The sequence below is a fragment of the Bos indicus genome, chromosome 25 (genome assembly GCF_029378745.1).
Source record: "Bos indicus isolate NIAB-ARS_2022 breed Sahiwal x Tharparkar chromosome 25, NIAB-ARS_B.indTharparkar_mat_pri_1.0, whole genome shotgun sequence".
In the NCBI taxonomy this organism is placed as follows: Eukaryota; Metazoa; Chordata; class Mammalia; order Artiodactyla; family Bovidae; genus Bos; species Bos indicus.
The window spans coordinates 26,047,828-26,062,595 of NC_091784.1; the positions used below are offsets into that span (position 1 = coordinate 26,047,828).

Consider the following 14,768-nt stretch of genomic DNA (forward strand, 5'->3'; position numbering starts at 1 on the left):
ACTGCCTCCCACATGCTGTGATAACCCTGTGGGGTGGGGGTGGGGGTGGAGGGATGGTGGCCCTGGGGCTCTCTGCCCAGGGCTCAGGGTACTGACCAGATGATGGGGTTTTTACTCCTTCTGGTCCCTGATGCCACCTCCATGCTAGTTTCTGGGACTGCTGTCCCCTCCTCAATGTTTCATTCCACATTCGAGACAAATCTTGTCCCTTGGTAAGGGCTTCCCAGGTGGTTCAGTGGTAAAGAACCCACCTGCCAATGCAGGAGACATATGGGTTTGATCCCTGGGTTGGGAAGATCCCCTGGAGGAGGAAATGGCAACCCACTCCAGTATTCTTGCCTGGGAAATCCCATGGACAGAGGAACCTGGCGGATATACAGTCCATGGGATCACAAAAAAGTTGGATATGATTTAGTGGCTGAACAACAGTAGCTGTCCCTTGGTGGCCTTAAGCCTCCAAGCTCTGGAGTCCTGAGAGAGAATAACCAGGATACGAACCCAGAGAGGACATGGCCACATGGGTTTGGGTCCTGCCCAAATCTGTCCTCTTTTCTCCACAAATTATCTGAACTCGCCCTTCTGTGCCCACCGACGGGCCCTATGTTCCTCCCCAAAGGATGCCTCCTCCTAGAACAGGATTGGTTTCCACATCTCAGATCCCTTGCTAATGCTGCCAGAAGCCTTCTCAACTGTGCTAAGGATTCTGAGGCCACACCCGCTGGAAACAGTGCCGTGATCGATTAGCAATGTCTGCCATGTGTGCGGCTGTAAAGACCCAGCAGAGATTAGCTTCTGCCCTTCCTGGGTTTCATCAGCCCAGACCAAAGAGAGAGACAGGAGGCGTAGCCCAGCCTCAGAGCCTCAGTATTCTCATCTGTAAAATGGTGGAAAGGAGAGTGAAAGTCGCTCAGTCGTGTCTGACTCTTTGCCTCTCCTATAGTCCATGGAATTCTCCAGGGCAGAATACTGGAGTGGGTAGCCTTTCCTTTCTCCAGGGGATCTTCCCAACCCAGGGATCGAACCCAGGTCTCCCACATTGCAGGCAGATTCCTTACCAGCTGAGCCACCAGGGAAGACTGTAAAATAGTGGTGGGATTAGAAATAAAAGCTGTTTCCAGCAACAATGTTCTTGGCTCCAAATCCAGCTTCTGAGCTAGACAGAGCCCTGGGAGGAATGTACTCCCACCCTCTGGATCTTCATTAGTCAAGGAAAAATAGGAAAAGGCCACTAAGAATGAATCCGCTTAAAAGGGGAACAGATTTCTGGTAAATAGTAGGGATATGGGGGTGGGGGATAGCAGTGTTGGCACTTGATCTTACAAAACAAAACCGAGCTAAAACTCAAGTGGATTTTGTCAAACATTTACCAAAATTTAAATTGTGATTGGACCTATATTTTTAGAACCAAAGTGAAGCAATTGACATTGGATGTGGGCGAGTATGAAATCTTCCAACAAAATTGCCTGCGAGGGCCAGACCTGTGCCACTCTGGCAGTGGTGATGGCGCTTTGGGTAGTAGGATACATACATTTTGGCAAAAATATTCAAGGGCTTCTCAGTTTTCTGAAGGCTTCTTGCTCCTTCAGAGCACTTCCGGTCACCGAGGTCTTTGTCCTGTCTGAGACCAACTGCAGGGGAATAGAACGCTCCTCCTTGTCTCTCACTGGCTGCGTGAATCCCTCTCACGGGACACGCAGATGCATCTGGCATCTGGGGCATTCAGGATGCGCCACCTTGAGAGGAAGGCTGGCCACGAGGGATGATGAGCTGGTGTCTGGACACGGGGCTTGTGGGGAGAGCCCATGGTGGGGACCTGCTTAGTTTAGGAATCTCATCCTCCCAGCCAGCCTCAAAATTTTGGAGGGCTCAAAAACAGAATTCTCAGGTGGCAAGAACCCCCCTTGCCCCAGTCCTTCATCTCAGTGGCCCTTGAATCATCATATTCATCATGGCCCAGGGACCCCCGGTTCCCCTCACCATCCAGCCCTCAAGGCGTTAGGAGGTGGCGATCCCTGCAGCCCCCACCCTACCCCCTCACCAAGGCCTCTGTCTCCCCTGACTCTCCAGCCTGGGGCTGCTCCAACCTCGTCTGCTACACCGATTACATCGAGACTATCACCTGCATCCTGGACACATGGGCCAGGCACCCCGACTCGCTCACCCTCACCTGGTAAGTGACTGGGCCTCACCAGCCCTGGGGATGATATTCAGGGTAGCCCTGGAGGGCTGGGATGAGGCAGGACCACCAGAGACCTTGGATTGAATTGGACCGACTGGGTGCCTGGCAGGTTTTGTTGTTGTACAGTCTTTGTGTCTGGCTTTTTTGAGATCCCATGGACTGTAGCCCACCAGTCTCCTCTGTCTGGATTTCCCAGGCAAGAATACTGCAGTGGGTTGCCATTTCCTTCTCCAGGGGATCTTCCCAACTCAGGGATCGAACTCACATCTCCTGCATTGGCAGGCAGATTCTTTACCACTGAACCACCAGGGAAGCCCTCCTAGCAGGTAGTTAAGCAGTTTAAAAATATCTACCGCTGCGTGCGGGTTCACTCAGCCCTTTCACAATGGCACTTGGTTTCATTGTGGGCTGAGAACATGATCTGGGACCATGAGCTACTGTCTGACTGTGGTCTGGGAATCAGTCTACCCATCTTACAGATGTTCACACAGGGCTCCTGAGACTTGTCCAGTAAGCAGGGCTACAGAGACCATACTCTTGCCCACACAGGCCTGACTGTGGGTTTGAGACTTCAGGATGACCATACTCCCACGGCTGTCTTGAACACTGAATACATGCCCCACATCCAGCTATGCTTCACATGAATGATCATTTCTGAGTCTCACAGTTATTACTCCCATTTTACAAATGAGGACACTAGGGTTCAGAGAGGTTATGCAGTTTGCCCAAGGTCACACAGCCCGTGAATGGTGGAGCTCAGATTCAAACACGGGCAGTCTGACTCCAAGATCCGCGGGTCCCTATTAGTGCATAATGCTAAAGAAAACATTGTTCATTGCACTTGTTAAAGAATGGTAAGGTGTATTTTTTTCACTTTATGTTTTAAAACAGAATGAGGGGTTCATGCTTTTATTTTATTTATTTATTTTTAAATTAAAAAAACAATTTGGCTGTGCTGGTTCTTTGTTGTGATGCATGGGCTTCCCTCTAGTTGCAGTACACGGGCTCAGTTGCCTCATGGCAACTTAGTTCCCGGAGCAGGGATCAAACTCACGCCCCCTGCCCTGGAAGGAAGATTCTTAACCACTGGACGACCAAGGAAGTCCCAAGGCAGATTTTATTCAAGACCATCATGATAGGTGTAGGGGCCGGGGGTTTTGGTGTGGGGAAGAAAGATTGGTCTCAAACAGAATTCAACAAGGAAAACTGGGAATTTATAGCCAAGGAGAAGGGCAGTGAATGGAAAAACACTAAGAGGAAACATCAGGGGTCGGAGGGAGTTCCAGATAAACTGACCTGAACTGATGGCAGCCCAATATGATCAGACATCACCTGGGTAATGGCTCAGGATGAGGAAATTGACCAGTTGTGAAGGATGGACGATTCTGGCTAAGCTGAGTTAACAGGATCCTTGCTGAAATTAGCCAATGCCCCAAAGTCAGCACCTAGTTGAAGAGAGACTTCCAAGGAGCCTGAGCTGAGCCTGGTCAAGGAGAGTCTTTGTCAATATACTGCTCAGGATAGAAAACAGGTGGCTTTCATTCTGTCATCACCAATTCGTTGGTTCATTCACTTACGTCTTCAGAACATATTTATTAAGCTCTTGCCAGACATTTGGAGGCACTGGGGGCTCAGTAGAGCCCAAGACTGACAAAGTCCCAGCTGTCGTGTAGCTGACACACTGCAGGGAAGACAGACAATAACCATGTAAACAGCCAACAGGATACGTTCTGAGACTGCGTGCTTTAAAGTCCAGGAGTCTCGACCCTGGAGTAGAGAGTCAGCAACATGAGGGGAGAGCGGCTTTAGCCAGGGCAGTCCGGCCAGGCCTCTCTGGGTGAGGAGAAGGCAGTCAGGGAGCTGGGGAGAGGGCATTCCAGGCAGAGGGTAGTGCATGTGCAAAGGTCCTGAGGTGGGGACAGGATGGTGAGTTTGAGGAATAGGGAGGAGGTCAGTGTGGCTGGAGCAGAGTAAGCCAGGCTAAGGGAGAACCACCAGGGAAAGAGGGGAGTGGTAGGTGGGGCCAGCTTTTATTTGTGTGGGTGGTGAGAAGCCACCTGAGGATTTTAGGCATGGAGGTGACAGGGAATTTTTAAAGGTCCCCCTGGATGCAGTCTAAGAGTCTTAGAGACCCCTTTTTTTTTCAGCAGAAGTTTCTATTCCAGCAAATACTTGGCAGAGAACTGAGTCCATGCCTCCATATTAGCCCTGGAGGGTGGTCATGTTCATAGCCTGAAGAGGTAGGTAGGGGAATAAATATCTGGTGAACTCCTATACATACTTCAAAACCCACTGTTTCTGCTCACTGGCAGTTAAAAAGCCAGAGCATTTTCCCCTAACTTTATACCAACAGCCTTCCTGAAGGCCACCCAAAGCAGGGGGTAAAGTTCATTTGGCTCTTATCTTGGCCCTGAGCACAAGCGCTTATTAGGTATGCATCAGATATTGGACAGAAAGTGGGCAAAAGGGAGACTTGAAATGCTTAGCTTCCTTCCTCTAGGACAGTGATACAGTTGATGGAACTGACAGGGATATATTTAGGTTCAGTCCAGGAAAGAATGACCCAAATTTCCAAAGTCAAAAGCTATTGCTCTCAAATGGGGCTTCCCCAGTGGCTCAGTGGTAAAGAATCTACCTGCCAATGCAGGAGACATGGGTTTGATTCCTGGGTCAGGGAGATCCCCTGGAGGAGGGCATGGCAACCCACTCCAGTATTCTGGCCTGGAGAATCCCATGGACAGGAAAGCTTGGTGCGCTACAGTCCATAGGGTTGCAAAGAATCAGACACAACAGAAGCGACTGAGTACATGTGCATGCATGCTCTTAAGTGAGGTAGTGAGTTCCTGGTCCCCTGGAGGCATACAAGCCAAGCCTGGACACAGTCCATCAGGGCTGCTTCAGGGAAGGAATATCTTCCCTGGGAAAGCAGCAGTTGGACCAAGTAACCCCCCAGCCCCACCTGAAATCCCTCCCAGCACCAAGATTCTGGGCTTGGGCCCTGGCCCTGAGCCCTGAGCCCTGCTGGCTTCCAGCCATGACTGGCTGCTCTGTCTTTGAAGGCATGACACATATGGAGAACTGGAGGATGAAGTCACCTCCTGCAGCCTCCTCCGGTCCACCCACAACGCCACCCACGTGGAGTACACGTGCCACATGAATGTGTTCCGCCTCATGGCTGACGACTTCTTCAATGTAAGCATGACAGACCCATCCGGCAACTACTCCCAGGAGTGTGGCAGCTTTATAGTGGCTGCGAGCAGTGAGTATCCCTCAGCCCCCAGAGTTTAGGAGAATGCATGGTCGCTGGGCTGGCCCCCCAGGCCCACCCTCTCCTTAGAGTTCTTTTTGCTATAGTGTGATGGGTTGATCAGTAGGTTTGAGTCTTAACCAAAGAGAGGCAGCAGGGTTATGGAAACGAGTTGGACTGGGACCCAGGACCTTGGCCTTCAGTTCTGGTTCAGCCCCTGCCTGTCTGTGACCTTGGACTGCTTCCCTATTTATAGAGTGAGGATTCCTTGAACCCTGACTCTTAGGGATTCTGTTCCCATGATGGGGGACATTGGGTCCCAAGAGAAAAACCTCGCTGAGTTTTCTCCCATTCATTGGCTCCTTGAGGCCCAGCATCTCCCTCCAGGCTGGCGGTAGGGGGGAATCCACAGGCAGAAGGGGCCCAATTGTCTCTCTGGAAGCAGTTGTCTCTCTGGGTCCAGAACCAGGTTGGGTCCAGGTGTGTCGAAGTGGGATTTCCAGGGAGAGGGGGTGAGAGTCCCGTGCCCAGAGGCATGCAAACACAGACTGCTAAGAGAGTCCTGTCTTCCTCGGGAAGGCTCAGCCTCCACGGTTTGGCAGTTTCTGGCCCTGGATCCCCAACGGTGGGGCGTGGGGTGAGAAGGTGTGTGCCATTCACACCCTGGGGGTCTAGGTTTGGATCATTTCACTGTGGGTATCACACCACACAAAGTGTGAACGAAGCTTCACACACACCCAGACACACCCAGAGTCTCTCTCACATACACACATTCATAAATACACCCTTGAACACATGCATGGGTGTCCCACCCCCCCCTCAGCCTATCCAGCCTGGACACCTGCCCACATGCTCACTCCTACACGGGCACGCGTGCCCGCACGCTCTCTCAGCCACGCAGATCCAAGCGTGGCTAGTTCACAGAACAGGGGTGCCCTCCTGCCCCTCTGAGAGAGCCGGGCGGACAGCAAGCCTGCCCCTGCAGAGGAGAGGGACTGCTCCACTGCCCCCCACCTCACAGTGGGGCTCCAAGTCACTTTTCCCTCTGGTCCTGCCTCCCCTCCCTGCCAGGGTCTGAAGCCAGGCCTGTACCCAGATTTGGCAGGGGGCACTGTTCTTCCCTACGCCCAGACCCTTTTCTTCTCCTGGGCCCTGGACCCCTGTCCTTGACCCCATCCCTGATCCCCGGCTCTGGTCCACACCACCCAGCCCAGGACATACCAGAAAGTGGGAAACCAGGCCTCCATTGGCCTGGGGAAAAGAGGAGAGGATCTAGAAGCATTTCCAGTCCCAGGAGACAATGAAACTCCCCCTGCCCCCTACCACCTCCTGAGCATGTGCCTTCCCCCATCACAGTTCATGGTGCCGAGTTGTCCGCAGCTTCAGAGTTGCTGTTTGAAATCCCTGGCGGGGATGCACGTTGGTTTCACAACCATCTCTTGAGGGCCTACTGTGTGCCAGCTCTGTCCTAGGAGCTGTGGACATGGCATTGACTGGAGAACAAAACCTCTGTCCCAAGGAGCTAAGATTCCCCCAGACAGGGGCAGGTGGCAAGCAGGATCACAGAGCCCTAGAGGGCATGGTGTGGTGACTCAGATCTCTGCTCCTGCACTTTCCAGAAAATGTCCAGGAGATGACAGCATTCACATCACATCCCCAGGGCCCCTTCAGGCATCAAACTACTGCAGAGCAGCCCGGCAGGCACTCAGAGGTGGTAACTTCCATCATTAACATAATTCGTGCTAATTAATTAGCCTGATGCTAATTACAGTCTCTTGACTTCTCAAGGAAGCTGCAGTTAAAAGAACACAATGCCATCATTTAGAACAGACATGGAGAACATGGGGGTCATTTAGAACAGACATGGAGAACATGTGGGTCTCATTGGTTTTCTCCCTCTGGCCGCCGCCGGTCTGCATTCTTGCCCCGTTGAGGGGTAGCATCCCCCTTGAGACTGGGAGGGCTTGGTCTCCAAATCTGTGTCATCCATCTCTGTCCCCTGCCCAATTGGGTTGTGTTTGCAACCCAATCTCATCTAAATTTCCCGTTTCTCAGATGAGTAAACTAAAGCCAGGAGACGGGGTGCTTCACCCCAAGTCATTCAGGGTCACTAGGCTTCGTCTCATCAAGAATGGATCAGGCATAAGGGAATTTATTCCCATCACCGCATCCTTCTCAGCTGCTGCAAAATCTCATCCCATTTTTCTCTTTCTGGCTTTTTCCTGTAAGTCAAGCCATCTCCCCCTTTCAACGTGACCGTGAACTTCTCCGGATATTATAATGTCTCTTGGAGTTCCAGTTCCAGTTTCAGTCCCAGTGACCGTGTCTATGCACTGAAGGACAAACTTCAGTATGAGCTGCGGTACAGGAAGGTTGGAGAGCCCTGGGCTCAGGTGAGGCCCTCAGAGGACTGGGGTGGAGGGCGTCGGGGGCGGGAGGGGCGGGATGCACAGAACATCCAGACAGGAGGAGGGGCAGCCACAGGTGAGCCTGTAATTCATGGTCCAGAGTGGAAACCAAGGACTCGCCAGGGATGGCCGCGCTCCCTGGCGCTCTCTCACTCCATGCTGCCTCGTCTCATTTTTCCCCGGGGTAGGAGACCCCTTAAAATCCCTTCCTTCCTGTCCCTGTGTCCTCTTCTATCAGCGTGCCAAAGAGGAAGGGATCGGCACCATCCCTGGTTCTATCTGAGGTCTAGTTCTGTCACAGTAGGAGAAGTTTCAGAAATGGGGCAGCCTGGAACTGTCCCATTATACTTAGAATGGCCACTGTTGGAGACTTCCAGAAGCATCGATAACCAAGGAAGTTCAGAGGGAACGTTGTTTCAAATGTGAAGGCTTCTGAAGGCGTTCTTTGTTTAGAGTGTTGAAGAGTTCCAGAATGGCCTGATGTTTAGAACAGTCACAGCTGAAGAGTTTTAGAACTATCCATCCTTTAGAATGGTCCCAGTTGAAGACTTTCATAAATGCCATTGTTCAGACTGTCCCCAGTGGAAGACTTGCGGAGGCATCAGTTGCTAAGATGCCTGTAGTTACAGATGCCCAGAAATGCCCACTATGGAAAATACCCACTGTTGACAAATTACAGAAGTGTCCAAGGTCTGGAATGCTGTCAGTTAAATATTCCCAGGAATGGTCACTGCTGCTCCTGGGACATTTCCAAGCCCAGCCAGGAAGGGTCCCCTGCCAGGCCTGTGAGTGGATGAGCTTGGATCAGAGAGAAACAGAACAGAGCACTATATCTTAGGGAGGCCACGACTCTGTGCTGCCCAGGCCGGAGTGTCCAGAACTCAGACTGGGGCTTGATTCTTGTGGAGAGGGTGGAGACTTTGTGGGAGAGACTCCACCCCTTTCGTGGGGGCTGGTGAAGGATGGTTCTGCTGGGGGTTGGCGGGGCTGGACTGGGGGTTCATGATGTGGTGCATCCTTTCCCTGTGCCAACAGAGTCCAGGGAGAAAGCTGATCTCAGAGGATTCCAGAAGCGTCTTTCTCCTCCCTTTGGAGTTCCACAGTGGGTCAAGCTACGAGCTGCAGGTGCGGGCAGGGCCCCAGCCCGGCTCCACCTTCCAGGGGACCTGGAGCGAATGGAGTGACCCAGTCGTCTTTCACACCCAGCCGGAAGGTAGATGTGAAACAGGGATGGGTGGATGGATTGACACCCACTCCTTGTACTAGATCTAGTGCGGCCACCCCGAGCCTGGCTGGAGGGTACCCACTGAGTCCTGCGCCCGCTGGTTGCCACTCCATAGCATTTCTAGGGCCCCTGCTTGCCAAACCCTGCATTGGGTGCTAGGCATGTCTCCCGGCAGGGCATTTGATCCCCCTAATACATCTGTGAAGTAGGAATTATTATGCCCATTTTGCGGATAAGAGAAGGGAGACTCCAAGAGATTAAAATCACTTGCCTGGGGTGGGGGTTGGACCCAGGTCCATCCCACTGTGAGGTAGCAGAAGCCTTCCCACCCTCTTCCCCGCCAGCCTGGACCCAGTGCCCCCCCACCCACACCCGCGTGGCCTCTTGTAAAGGTCAGTCAATGTCACCCAGCATTTGCTTCCTTCCCAGAGAGAAAGGGAGACCTGTATCTTCACCTGGTTCCCATCCCGCTCATCCTGGTCTGCCTCATCTTTGTCTTCTTGGGCCTGAAGGTCCCTTGGAGGTGAGGCCAGGGCACAGGGAGGCAGGGAGGGATTCAGCCTGGGCCAGGATTTGGGGGACACCTCTAGGAGCTGGAGTGCCCAGGGCCTCCACTCCCCGACTCCTCCCCGCAGCCCCGTGGAGTTGCGAATGGAGGAGGAGTCAGGGCTCAGAGCCGGGCAGCGTCAGCTCAGCACAGAGCAGGCAGCCCCAGCCCTTGAACACTGTGCACCTTCAGGAGACTCGCTGCCCCATTTTACAGATGTGAAAATTGAGGCCTGGGGCAGAGGGGCGGAAGGGAGGGGCCTGAGTTGTGTCTTGGAGACACTGAGTCTCCCACAGGACACATTTGGGGTGCAGCTGAGCAGGAGGCCCTGCTGCCCTCTGGGAGGTGCAGGGGGACTCACCTCGTCTCTACCTTCCCAGGCCGTGGGAAAAGGTATGGTTGCAGGTGTCCAGCCCAAAGCCCTTCTTCCAGCCCCTGTACGTGGGCCACAGCGGAGACTTCAAGGTGAGCATCCCCACCCTGTGATGAGCCCCTTGGAGCCTCTCACCTTCTGGGAGCTTGCGTCTCCCCTCACACCTGGACCCCCCAGCCCCACCCTGCAGGTCGTGGGCACCCAGATCCCCGCCCAGCCCGGAGCCAGACTTCATTCTCTCCATCCACAAAGTGCAGGAAGGAGTTCCCGTGGAGCAGGAACACTGCAGATCCTGCAGCGTTTCTCAGGCCAAGGAATCAGACTGGGGCAGAGGGTGAGCTAGGTGGTCCCTTGAGCCCCAGACTGGCCTCCCAGTCCTTTCGTAGAAACCCTTGCTCTGGAGGTGGGGAGGGAGCAGCTTCTGGGAAGGAAATGGCCCCACCTGCAAAATACATGGGGCCCCCACCCCCGCTGCCAGCACCCATGGGTTCTCTGTGCCCATTTACCGCCACCCACCCTCCCCACCCCCCACCACCCCCACCCCCCACCCCCGGAGGCGGCAGCCACCACAAAGAGGATGTGGTGATGGCGGGCGGGGCGGACAACCTGCTCCAGCCGAGCCTGAAAGTCAGGGGGTGCGACCTGCCGGCTGCCTGGCCATCAAGGAGCGCTGTCTCGCCTCCGCCCTTTCACCCGCGTAGCAGCCCCTGCGAGTGGGTGGCTGGGTGTTCCATTGTCCCAGGGGAGACACGAGGAGCCCAGAGGCTGAGGCTCAGAGACAGGCGGGGGCGGGGCCTAGGTTCCATCACATCCAGCCAACCTTTCCTCTTTCCTCTGCCCTTTCTCTGAAGCTCAGCTCTCACGTCTATTCTGCGTTTGTTTTTACCAAGACTCATATAGCCCTCGCTGGTGCACTGGCTGCTCTGCTAGGAGCTCCACAGATGTTATTCAATGTATCATGTAATCCCCACAACCACTCTGTGGAGTGGGGACTGTTAGCGGGCCCATTTTACAGATGAGGAAGCTGAAGCACAGAGAGGCCAAGTAACTGGCCCAAGGCCACACAGCTGAGAAGTGACTTCCGATCAGGGGTGATGGGCCTCAGCAGGGTTCTGAGATGAGCTTTCTGACCAGGGAGCTCAAAACTGGGAGATTTTGGTTCTCAGGGATGTTCTCTGCCGACTGGATGGAGACCCTGTGTCATGAGGGGAACCCCTGGCAGGCAAGGGCAGAGAGACCCTTAAAGCTTAAGGATGGCTGCCTCAGTTCATCTTGCCCCGCAGCCCTTATCAAGAGATGCAGTTTTGATCCCTGGGTCAGGGAGATCCCCTGGAGAAGGAAATGGCAACTCACTCCAGGATTCTGGCCTGGGAAATCCCATGGACAGAGGAGCCTGGTGGGCTACAGTCCATGGGGTTGCAAAAAGTCAGACATGACTGAGCAACTGAACCACTGCCACCACCTTATCCTTTATGAGTGGCTGGTCCTTGATTCATTCTGCTCATTCATTTACTTAATATACATTTTTTGGGTGCCTACTGTCTGCCAGGCACTGTGTGAGCCTCTAAGGGACAGCCATGACCCGAGAAGCAAGGGGCTTCGGCCTGGCCACATGTCCACCCTAGTAAGGACATAAACAGGAGAAGCAAGGTTTCGAGAAATCTCCCCAAGGAAGATAAAACAGGAGGCCTGGTGGGGACCCTGCCACTCAGTCCTCAGGCCCTCCTGCCCTCTGTCCCCGCTACTTGGGAGTCTTGACCCCACACCCACACAGATCCCAGGCCACCGAGCAGCGGATCTTCTGCGCCTGCAGGTTCCCAAGAGCCATGGCTCCTTGCTACAGGTGGGGAAACTGAGGGCCAGGGACGCAGGGACAGTGGGGGGGACCATCTCTGGACAGGGACACAGCTGGGTGCTAATCTCCCCCACCCCCATCTATCTATGTTCTGAAGTCTTCCTTTCTGTCTCTCTTTCTGTCTGTCTTGTCTCTGTGTCTGTTTATGCATAAACAGCCTACCCCCTTACCCCTGTCCGTGGGCTTCCCAGATGGCCCTAGTGGTAAAGAATCTACTTGCCAATGCAGGGGATGCAAGAGTTGCAGCTTCAATCCCTGGGTTGGAAAGATCCCCTGGAGGAGGAAGTGGCAGTGCACTCCAGGATTCTCGCCTGGAGAATCCCATGGACAGAGGAGCTTGGCGGGCTACAGTCCGAGGGGTCGCAGAGTCGGACATGACCCAGTGACTGAGCACCCTTGTCCCTGCTCCCATCCATGACTCTCCCTCCTTGCCTCTCTTGCAGAAATGGGTGGGCACACCCTTCACTGCCTCCAGCCTGGAGCTGAGGCCCTGGAGCCCAGGGGTGCACTTGGCCCTTGAGATGTGCAGCCCATGCCCACCGCAGGGTGTAGTCAAGGGGCTGGTGCCCACGGAGCTGCCGGAGCCCACAGACCTGGTGGAAGCTGACGGAGTGCCTGAGCCGGGCTCCTGGGGCCCAGTGCCCTCCACCGCCGGCAGCTTGGGCAGCTCGGTTTACAGCCAGGAGAAGGACCGGCTGTACGGCCTGGTATCCATCGACACGGTGACTGTGGTGGACGCGGAGGGGCTGTGTGGCTGGCCCTGCACCTGTGGGGACGATGGCTACCCTGCCCTGAACCTGGACACTGTCCTGGAGCCTGGTCCGGACACAGAGGACCGGCTCCTAAGCACAGGGACCACGATCCTGTCTTGTGGCTGTGTCTCGGCCGGTGGCCCCATGAGGCCGGGCAGCCTCCTTGACCGGCTAAGGCTGTCCCGTGAGGATGAGGCAGATTGGACACCTGGGCCGTCGGACAGCGAGGCGGGCTCGCCCCCGGTCGGCCTGGACATGAACACGTTTGACAGCGGCTTCGCGGACTCTGACTGTGGCAGCCCCGTGGAGAGTGACTTCAGCAGCCCCAGGGACGAGGAACCCCCCAGGAGCTACCTCCGACAGTGGGTGGTCATGGCCCCTCCACCTACGCCGCTGGGGTCCCAGGCCAGCTAGCGATGCCCCGACGGGACACCTGAGCCTGGTGTTCAGAGTGTGCATCTGGGGTTCAGGGGCCCACTGGCGTGGCTGTGCATGTGTGTGTGTGTGTGGCCCGCGTGCCTGGGTGGACAGGAAACACCCCCGTGGTGATGCCATGTGTGTGTCTGTGCCGATGTGAGTTCCCCGTATGCATGAATGTGAGCGGCACGTGCCTCTGTGCACACGAGGACAGTCTCCCTCCCAGCCATGTGGGGGTGGCCCCCGGGACACGTGCCAAGAAGCCAGTCATGCGGTGGGACCAGGGCCCTGCCTGGGACAGACCACAAGCCCAGCACCCACCGCCCCCCACCCCAGGTCCTGCCTCTGGGAGCCGCACAAGATCCACACTCTTCCTCATCACCTCGCAGAGGGCGGGAAAGGGGACCAAGCGAGCCCACCGTGACCCTGGGGGTGGGAAGACTGGTGGGGGGTGGGCGATGGATGTAGCTCTGAATCCTGACTCTGACACCTCCTGGCTGTGCCATCTTCAGCGTCACTTCCCCTCTCTGGGCTGGAGTTTCCTGTCTGGACCATGTGGGTGGCCTGACCTACCCTGTGGAGAAATCAGAGAGGTCGCCCACATATGGTGTGCAGCCCAGACCCTCAATAAACATCAATTTCCTTCCTTCTGTGGCCAGGGCCACGGTCTGTGCTGGAGGTTGGGTGGGGCTGAGAAATCAGACAGACCCAGGTACCTGCGGGCTGTCCCGCCCTGCAGAGCGGCACCTGCAGGATTCTGGGCTGAAAACCAGCTTTGTTTCTTAGAATCAGCCCCTCAGCAACCAAGATTTTGTTTTTGGGCGCCTGCTGCGCATTTGTTGTTCCCATTATGCGCCCAAGAGATATTTATTGAGCACACACAGGTGCTGGGATGCTGGGAGAGGACCCCCCCTCTTGGCACTCACGGTGGGGGAAGGACACGACTAGGCAGTAAGGACATGGTGGTCCTGGTCCCTGGCATCTTATTTGTTCATCCTGGGGAATTAGAGGAAGTCAAGTTCTTGATGGTTCCTCAGAGAGCCTGCTGAAATGTGAAATTAAGATGCTAAGAAAATACTTATTTGCAACAGTTTGAAGGCACCTTACTGAACATCAGCTTTTCACAGGAGCTGGAAATTGGTGCTGCACATTGCAAACAATTCTTACTTTAAAAAAGGAAAAAAGATCCCAGGAAAATCAGAATGGACATCTCTGTAGTGGGGCATAACGTGCAGAAGTCCTCCCCATCCCCTTCTCTGCTGCTGCTGCTGCTGCTGCTAAGTCGCTTCAGTCGTGTCCGACTCTGTGCGACCCCACAGACGGCAGCCCACCAGGCTCCCCCGTCCCTGGGATTCTCCAGGCAAGAACACTGGAGTGGCTTGCCATTTCCTTCTCCAATGCATGAAAGTGAAAAGTGAAAGTGAAGTTGCTCAGTCATGTCCAACTCCTAGCGACCCCATGGACTGCAGCCTACCGGGCTCCTCCGTCCATGGGATTTTCCAGGCAAGAGTACTGGAGTGGGGTGCCATTGCCTTCTCCGATCCCCTTCTCTACAGCTCGATAAAAATCAAAATCAAAATCAAAAGAAAGGAAAAGAGATCATTTTTCTCCTAAGGGTGCTCACCTTTAGAGGCAGGCTTTTCGAGGCCACTGAGCCAGGTTAAAATAGCAGAGTCTGTTTCAGTCGCCAGCTCTCAGAGACCTGAGGGACTCTCTGCCCCAGCCTGGCCCTGCCTGGCCCATGGTCCTTCCCAAAAGTCAGGCT

At 54.7% G+C, this 14,768-nt stretch overlaps 1 protein-coding gene across 2 annotated transcripts in view; it reads left to right on the plus strand.

The window, feature by feature from the left end:
* Nucleotides 1-13,657, plus strand: part of IL21R (interleukin 21 receptor) — a 35,858-nt gene extending 22,201 nt beyond the window's left edge. For both annotated transcript variants that reach the window (XM_019988355.2, XM_070779848.1), the window contains exons 3-9: nt 2,068-2,170; nt 5,239-5,438; nt 7,656-7,819; nt 8,870-9,047; nt 9,489-9,582; nt 9,987-10,071; nt 12,278-13,657. In XM_019988355.2, coding sequence (XP_019843914.2) covers nt 2,068-2,170; nt 5,239-5,438; nt 7,656-7,819; nt 8,870-9,047; nt 9,489-9,582; nt 9,987-10,071; nt 12,278-13,000 — 1,547 coding nt within the window. In that variant the 3' untranslated portion in view covers nt 13,001-13,657. The remainder of the gene's footprint in view (nt 1-2,067; nt 2,171-5,238; nt 5,439-7,655; nt 7,820-8,869; nt 9,048-9,488; nt 9,583-9,986; nt 10,072-12,277) is intronic.
* Nucleotides 13,658-14,768: the final 1,111 nt, after the last annotated feature.